This window comes from Pseudopipra pipra, chromosome 6 (genome assembly GCF_036250125.1).
Source record: "Pseudopipra pipra isolate bDixPip1 chromosome 6, bDixPip1.hap1, whole genome shotgun sequence".
Lineage (NCBI taxonomy): Eukaryota > Metazoa > Chordata > Aves > Passeriformes > Pipridae > Pseudopipra > Pseudopipra pipra.
Genome location: NC_087554.1, coordinates 4,338,768 through 4,347,459, shown reverse-complemented (window position 1 = coordinate 4,347,459; position 8,692 = coordinate 4,338,768). Strand labels below are relative to the sequence as shown.

The 8,692-nt window shown below is 44.7% G+C and overlaps 1 protein-coding gene across 1 annotated transcript in view; it reads right to left on the bottom strand.

The window, feature by feature from the left end:
• Nucleotides 1–565: 565 nt before the first annotated feature.
• The window catches only part of ABTB2 (ankyrin repeat and BTB domain containing 2), a 116,075-nt gene continuing 107,948 nt past the window's right edge, over nucleotides 566–8,692 (bottom strand). The window contains exons 10-17 of the mRNA XM_064657112.1: nucleotides 8,344–8,570; nucleotides 7,436–7,614; nucleotides 6,753–6,858; nucleotides 6,539–6,641; nucleotides 5,991–6,081; nucleotides 4,498–4,566; nucleotides 3,987–4,100; nucleotides 566–2,703 (exon numbers count right to left, since the gene is read on the bottom strand). Coding sequence (XP_064513182.1) covers nucleotides 2,506–2,703; nucleotides 3,987–4,100; nucleotides 4,498–4,566; nucleotides 5,991–6,081; nucleotides 6,539–6,641; nucleotides 6,753–6,858; nucleotides 7,436–7,614; nucleotides 8,344–8,570 — 1,087 coding nt within the window. The 3' untranslated portion in view covers nucleotides 566–2,505. The remainder of the gene's footprint in view (nucleotides 2,704–3,986; nucleotides 4,101–4,497; nucleotides 4,567–5,990; nucleotides 6,082–6,538; nucleotides 6,642–6,752; nucleotides 6,859–7,435; nucleotides 7,615–8,343; nucleotides 8,571–8,692) is intronic.

Here is an 8,692-nt window from a genome sequence, read left to right as displayed (position 1 = left end):
CCTCCAGTGGGAGTGCTTTTCCTGGATGTGTGTAAACACAGGCACAGTTTTTTACTACGAAGTGAGTTACTGAGATTTGGGGTTGTTTTCTCAGTTCCCTCTGTAAGTTTTCCCTCTCTCAGCCCCACTGGCCAAACGGGAGGTGCAGCAGCAGCTCCAGGGCTGGAGCTGTTGGATGGGTTTGGGAGCCCAGATTCCCATCCTGGTGCAGATGTGTCCTGCAGCCTCCCGGGGGGATGTCCCTGCAGCAGCGCCCTGGGGAAGGGATGAGACATCTCCTGGCACTGCTGGTGCACAGGAACCCCACTGACTCCCACCTGGGGCACCCATTAATGATCATTAAACTTACTCCAGCAAGGGAAAATGCAAGTTCAACCTATTACTTCAAAAAATGTTTGAACCTAGAAGGGGGAAATGAATGACTCTTTATCCCTAAAATTAGGTGTATATAAACCAAAACAAATTTAAGATGCTTAAACTGCAACAGCCTTTTCCACTGAAGTGTGTATAAATACATGGGTTTTTTCTCATTGTTAGAAGAGCAGAATAAATAACAGCAACTGTGTATTTTAAAATTACATTGTTAATAAAATCCTGGTACATTTACATAAATGACAACATTAATGTACAATTAACGAAGCATTGTAATATTACAGCAACAAAAGAGGACCTACATATTTGTACAGGTAGCTGGAGCAGCTACTTGAAAATACTTTCCAAGATCAAGCCTTCTGTGGTATTTCTCAGGCAGACCAGTGATAATTTTGAAACCCCTGTATGGCTTTCTGCTAATAAATAGGGTTATTGGAGCTGGTGATGTTCAGAAGCAGATGTGTACCTAAAGCACAAAGGGAGTGTGCCCTGACCAACCTGTCAGCTGACTAAGCCTAGACTAAAAATCCTTATCCTTGCATGCAATTTGCCTCTTGTGTAAATCCTTTAGGACTGAGGCTGTGTCAGCGCTTTTGATGGATTTGTTGGGAGATGCTGTCGTTCCTTCTCCTTCCCTGCATCTACCTAAACAGTGTCTATATTGTGCTTTGGAGCTTGGGCCCAGCTGAGCTTCCTTCTTTTCCAGTGTGTTTAATTATAATATTGATTAATTGCTGAGTTTCTAAGAAGGAACAGTTCTCCACTGAAAACTTGGTTTCCTCCACCCATTTCAAATGAATGAAAGGGCCTTGGTGAATGCTTCTGGTGGGTGCAAGCAAAGCTCAGTGGGAATAGCTGGAGGTCTTTTCCTTAAATCTCCTGGTGAGAGTAAGGTCTGTGTTTTAACCTTCCTACAGTTGGGATTATTTGAAGTAAAAACACACACAAAAAACCATTGCTTTAGATTCAAAACTGTAGATTGAACTGTCTGCTTTTTCTTCTCCTAAGTCAGCTAGGATGAGGCCTTTTGGACCAGAAACATCTGTGAACAAAGGAAAAATGTGAATCTTGGGCATTTGAGTCGAGGCATCTTGTTTAAGGCTGCAGCCAACCCCCAGGTACCTGCCAGGTGTGCACTGTGCCCAGACCCCCTGAGGTAGTGTATCTGTGGAAACAGCAATCCAGGGATGAGGCTGTGGGAGTGGAGTATAGAGGTCAGAGCTGCTGATTCCAACTAGCTCCAGAAAGAGACCAAACCATGGAGCTCTGTGTTCCTCTTGGGGTCTTGGGGAGACTTTAATTGCTATTTATGCAACTGGGCAGTTTTTAGCATAGCTCCTATTACACCTGAGTCTTCTAGAAAGTGTCTTTATGCTGTGAGGTCTCACAGATAATGTCCAGAAACAGGTTTTGAAGGTGAAAGCAACTGAGACTATCAGACCTTGACAAGTGAAAGGGCAGACAGTCTTTTTATATCTCCTCAAGATAAAACAAGATTAACAACTAGCACAGTGAAAACACACAACCCCCTGACTCTCCCCTCCCTGCCCCAGCTCGGTTCTTCATATAAGGTTTAAAGAACAAGTAATTTCAGAGTTAATATTAGTTTCTACTCAGCTTTGAACATCCAAAACATCTCTTTCAAGGTGCAAACAGTTTTGGGGGAAAAGTTATGTGAGTCTCTTGCCATGTACAGACACTGGTGGTGTCACTGAAGTAGTTTGTGGCACTGGCTCATCAGATGGGCAGTGGATCAGAAAACTCCTTCTATGCAGCCTTTTTACACGGAAAACATCTGTTTGTGTGTGAACTAGGTGGTGTGTAGACACTTAAACCTATGTATTAGGCGTCAGGTCTAGGTAAAACTGCCTCTTTCTCTCCAGCCCTGCCTTGTGCTTGTGGAAAGGGCAGCGCTGATCTCTGTGGTTCAGGTTCTTCCCTTGCACCCTCAGCCCTTATTTGTGCTGTGCCAGGGGCATTTCTGTGACAGCAGCAGCACAGAGAAGCCAAGCTCCCCCTCCCTCAGCACCCTGGCCTGGGGGTGGCTGCTGCAGGGGGCTTTCAGCGAGATCCAGGAGGCAAACAGGTCAGCCACAGCTTTCCTGGTGATGAATCCCAGTGCCTTGTCCCGCCTCACACCCTGGAGGTGACATACACGGAGTGCAGGCGCACAGCCAGGGCTGTCTGCAGGTCCCTCAGTGGGTCCAGGCCCTGCACTTTGCTGTTCCTGCTGTAGATGAGCTGTTTGAATGAGTCCTGCTCCAGGAGGGAGCTCATGTGCTTGAGGAAGAAGCCCTCGCAGAAAGAGGCCAGTTCGGGTGCGTTGTGAATCTGAGGAAGAGAGGAAGATTTTTTTAGCCTTGAAGTCCTAAATTACATCCCTGAGTCTCTCTTTCTAATGCTTTTTCCTAAGACAGAAAAAGGACAGTGGGAAAGCACTGAAGGCAGGACCAGTGATGGCTGATAATTTCTCCTGGTGCTTTTTGCAGGCACAGGTGTGAGCAGGGAGGCATCCAGGCTTTTTTAATTCCTTCCCCTGCTGGCCTGCTGTTGGCAGAGCCCCTGGCCTGCACTCCAGCCTCCTGCTCTTCAAGGAGCAGAGCAGCTGGCTGATGAAATGGCCAAGGTACCTGTTTAGCTGTGACACACAACACTGCACTGCCAGATGGTGAGCACAGCTCAGGGCAATCAGGATACGGTTCACAGGATGTGAGCCTTGCTCCTACAAAAAGGAGATGGATGTAGAAGAACAGGGATATTACACTTCTAAACCATACTGGGTGATTTCTGGCTGGGATCTTCCCTTTGCTTCAGAATCAGTCAGGTCAGTAATGAGAACAAAACTCAAGTTCAGCATTAAGAAGCTCTGTGCACATACAGCCTGTTCCTGGGAACTTTGTGCAAATACTATTTAAGGAAAAGTACTAAAGGCCAGTAGGAAATGTTCTTTTTCCCCTCTCTACCATGGCATACTGTTAAATTTTAGATCCTGAAAGAAACCAGCCCAAGTTCCATGGGAAAAAAAACAGCCCAGTGTGAGAGTCAGGAATTGAAAAGCCTCAGTGTGACACACTGCACACAAAATAAAAAAGTCATGATCAGCTCTCTGTTTCTTTTGCTTAAGGGATTTGATCCTGCAAAATTCCAGGAACAGCAAAGTATTTATGATTTATTGATAACATGGGTTATTTGCTACAGAGGTGAATATCTGCCACACAACTGGGTTTATGTTAATTCTGGAACTGTAAGGAATATATTCCAGCAGTAGGGGTCCTAGGAAAGGGTTTATTTCGTAGCTGCTGTGCTGTGATCAATGGCCCCTGCTGCTCCCAGGATTTGAATCCCTTGGGCTTTGCTGATGTTTGCAGGATCAGCCTGCTCAGACAGCTCTCCCCTCCTCTGCAGGGATCCCCCCTCAATTTCCCACATGATTGCTTCAGACAGGAAAACACACTGGGGCTGTGCAGGACTTTACAGACTCACTTTATGGTGGGGTAGAGTCACCTGCAGAGAGGTGCCCACCTGTGCCTGTGCTATTTACTTCCCAACAGGAGCCCGTGGGAAGAATCCTGCTGTTTCATTGGGATTCTTAAACAAGGGGGGTTGGCATTTACCTTTGCATATTTATAGATGTTCACAGAGTTGTCCATGCTGATGGTCTGGGCACAGAGGATCTCACAGTGTCTCTGGAGGCCGTCCAGCTGGAACAGGCTGGCAGCCGACAGCAGCTATGGGGACAAGAGAGAAGCAGCTATTTGAGATCATGAGCCTTGAAAGGCCTAGGGAAGGCAAACAGAACGGATCATTTCCTCTCTGAACAGCCTCTGACTCCCTGTTTTAATAGCCAAGTCCTCATGGAAGAGCAGAAAGGCCACTCAATGCTAAAGTGATTGACAGACACACTTCCCATCATAGCAAAGGCTCCTCACGCAGGAAATGTATTTGTGCTCCTTTCTGTTACAGAAGCACCAAGCAATGATGTTTTGAAACTTTTAAGCTCATTTCCAAGTGTTAAGTACACTCCTGGATTGGATGGGAGCTTGCTGTTAGCTCCCGGAGTTTGCCTTTCAGCTCTGTTTATGCCCCAGTGCACTTGGCAAGACTTAGAAGAAAATGCTCTCTCACCTCTAAGATATCAGTGGTGGGAATTTCCATAGATTCTGTTCCTCCATAGTATAAATACTGCATCAGCATCTGGAATTGGAAGAAGGCCAGGCATGAAGTTACCACTGAAGTCACAAGGGGCTGTTGATGGCTGTGCTCCCCTTCCTGAATCGTGTCCTATTCTGGCTCTCGCCTCCATTGGTGGCTTTTTTTTCCCCTAGCGTTGCAAATCTGCTGCTTTCTAACAGTCCTTTCTCTCTGGGGTTCTGAAAAGGGCCCTGCTGAGGATTTTAGGCTGAGGGTGACAGTGTGTCTCTGGGCAACACCGCTGTCCTTGTAAAGCGGTGTCTCAGATCCGGCTTTGTAAAGCCCGGCCGGCTGGTCACGCGCGGAGCTGCCAGCGAGCCCAGCATGTGTGTCCCAGGGACCTCCCAGCCACTTGCCTTCCCTGCTGGGCTTCTAATCATCTTCCAGCCTCCCATCAGGGCCAGAGGAAAAGGCCTAATTGTTTTCAGAAAGAGCGAGAGGCAGCTTTTCTGTTCTTTGATGTGCATGCACTCACCCCCAGCCCAAACGGTACCATCCTACCAGGGACAGGACTGGATTTGGTGTTGGGAGAGAAGTGTCCTGGGTGCTGTGTAAGCAGGTGTGGGGCCTGCAAGCCATGCTTACCATGTCCCACAGGGGTAGTAACAAACTAATTTTTAAACATTTTCTAATTGTATATATTTGTATATGTAACAATTACGGGAGAGCAAAGCTGCTTTCCAGTAGAACACTCAGATCTCTGGTGGCTCAGCATCCTCCACTGTAACTGAGATGGCATCTCCTTAACTCATCTGATTATATTTGCCATCAAATTGTTTAACTCTGTGAAGCATTTCACTGTTTCAATTCAATTCCCATCTCCCTGTTCTGTACCTTTCTTCCAAATCTGAAATGCAGGTCTGGAAATCTGGAATACCATAACTATCACATTTCACTGACTTGTTTTTTAACTTCGTTGTGTGTAACCTGCCTTCTCTCCATCATGAATAATCCTCCCTTAGGTCCATTAAATACATAAATGTCATAAAAGCAAAGTATAATTCTCAATTCTGACCCTTTCTTGACAGGAACGCCATTGATTTCTGATCACCTGATCTGAATGAATATGAAGCCTCGTAATCCACCTGCTATAAATAATTTACTTTTGTTTAGCACAGCATGAAAATGGTGCTGTAAAAAAGTATGAAAATGGTGTCTTAAAAGTATAAAAGGACTTCAGTAGAAGGCTATTTTCTCCTGCTTAATGGAAGAGCCTACTAAGAAAATAAGACTACAGACTGGAGGATTCTGTTTTAAGGCTGGTCCTACCTGAGAACTTTGGAAAAAGGATCAGAATACTTCTGAAATTCAGATGTATTGAAAGGAACTCCATTTCTACTTGTAAATTACCTACGATATTACATCTTACCTTCCAAGTAGGTGAGAAGATGATAAAGAATAAAGCAAAAGTAAAATAAGTTACATACCTTGAAAATATTGTATTTCATATCACTGATTTCAACAGTCTTGCTGCCGTGGCTGTCGTGCTCTGTTTTATTGGTCATTAGTGTCTTAAACCTGGAAATTGTTTTAAAAGATTAAGTTTAATTACACTTTAGATTGCTGTGTTAGTGTGTCATATACTCATCAACTACTGACAAGCAGCCAAAGCAAGGGGAAAACAAAGATCCTTGTTCTTGTTTGCAAGTTGAAAATTGAAACATTTCTTTCAATTTAATGGTATTTAATTAAGGGACAATTTAACCTACAAGTTGCTTGGGTCTGATCCAATCCCACCTTGTAATAGTTGGAAAACCTGTTCCTATGCCAATAATAGAGAAAATAACTAATAAATCCAAGTGTACCAGGTCAGTGTACCAGGTGAGTGTGAGATTCCAGGAAAGCTGGAGCGAGTGTAGCTCTCACTGCAAACTCCAAGAGAAGGAAAGGGAATGGGTATGTAAAATCCCAACTACTGCACATATGTTTTAGGGATAATCAGGTTATTTAATTATATCCCTGGTTAGTGACTCACCTGTTAGATGCAGTAACCAGCAGGACTTTGTGTGCATAAAAGAGCTTTCCTTCTACTAAGAAAGTTACGTCAGACATTTCTTTGTTGTTCAGAAAGTGAGGATCTGTTGATTGAGGGGAAAAAACAGGTGAATATTTTTTTTTAAACTGTGCATGTTTTTAAAAAATAAAAAAACCCAACCACAAGAACTTCCCTGTGTAGGTGAGCACCTTACCTAGGCGAGCTGGCAGCGTCTTCCGGATTTCAGGAATGCTGGGGATCGGGCTGCTCCCATAGCAGTGAGTGAAGATGGATGCAAGCTGCTGGTTGATGGAATCATTCTGTGAGGGGCATGGAACAGGTATTATCACTCTGTTTGGAGCAGGTTTCAAATGTGCTGTAACAGTTCACTTGAGGCTTAGAGCAACTGCATAACAACAGGAATAACCTCCCCACAGAGGGACAAGGATCTGAGCAAGTGTGTTCTGACAGAATTCTCAGCAACAGAGAACAGCCCGTCAGCAAAAGCTCATGCCCTTCTCTGGAACAGATGAGCCCACAGGTGTGTCCTCAGCAAGGTCTGATTTATACTTAGCTCATGGTCAGATCCATTTGGTTTTAGTCAGCCAGTTACATCTCTTGCTTTTAATTTAAAGGAGAGTTACAACGCATGTTGTAGTGACCAATTATGGAGGTATCAAGAGCTGGATCTGCTCCTCCAAGAGCTGGATCTGCTCCTCAGCTTCCCCCTGTCTGTGCATTTCAGGACTGCTTTGGGGGCTGTATATGCATTTAGATAAATGCTATCAGAGCCATTTCCATACCATAACTCCTTAGGGACTTTGCACTTGTTCTTGTGCACAACCTCGTACAACAACAAAAACACTGATTTTCATACTGTCACAAACTAATACTTACTTTGCTGGTTTTGAGGATATCAAACATGAGCTGCAAGCCTTCATTAACCAGTTCTTCATTGTAATCCTCCTCTTTAATAGTGACAAACTCCCTGAGGAGGGTCTGTACCACGGAGTAACGGGACTGGTAGAAGGTTGTCCGTAGGGATTCGATCCACACGTGGAGTTTCCAGGGAACCCCTGCAGCCACAGAAAAGGAACAGTGAAAGATGATTTGCTGAAGTACCTGTGAGTAATTGTCCTGCTGCTATTACTAACACTTGGCAGCACTGGAGTAGACCATTACATACAAGCCAAGAGCACATACATTTTTGTTTGATATTGAAGGTGACTGAACTGGGTCATTGACAAATTGAGTTATCTACACAAGCAAAGGATTGGTACCAGGATCATAAATTGGAGCTTTATGCTGATTGTTAAGGACCACAGACTCCCTCTTTTGTTCTGAGCTTCATGATTAGTCAGAGCCACAAAATAAATTTGAACTGAACTTGTAAGAATACATAACCCTACGCAAACATGGTGTGAGGGGTCTTTTCTCCTGGTTACCTGTAATACACAAGCTTTAAAACTTCTCTTTCCTACCTTTACATCAGGTTTGTTCTTTCACCTTTAACCATTTAATCTCTGATTTTATTTATGGTTTTGAGACCAGCCTGAATTTTAGGTGTCAGTATCTGACAAAGGGATACGTCCCTTTGTTTTGATATGTGGGAACAGAGAATCCAGCCAAGAGTGAGGGACATCCCACATCAGGAATTTGTGAAGAGCCTTAAACACTTCTTTAATTTAAATTACACAGCCTGGGATAGCTTTGCAGTTGGAGTTAGTGCTCCTGCAAGTGGAAGGGGCAGAGGAAAAAGCTTTTTATGCCTTAAATTTGCACAATGGTTAAAAGGAAGAGCTTACCCAGTGCCCTGAGCTCCATGGTGATGTCCACGTAGCCGTGCTCAGCACTGTAGTACATGGCCTCCTGCAGAGCCTTCATCCTTGTCTTGCAGAGCTTGACCTGGCCCTCACTGGAGCTTCCCTGGCTGGAGGTGTCACTCTCCACCCCCTCAGCCAAAATCTCCTCCAGGGAGAGAACATCTCCCTTCACTTGCTGGGGCTGGGTCAGGAGCTTGCGCAGGACATTCCTGAAGAGAAGGAGGAAGAGATTTCACTTATTAATAAGTGAAGTATCAATTCACACAGGACTGTGGTGATTTAGCTGTGGGGATTTGGCTTAGTAGATAATTTCCTTCCCAAAGACAGACAG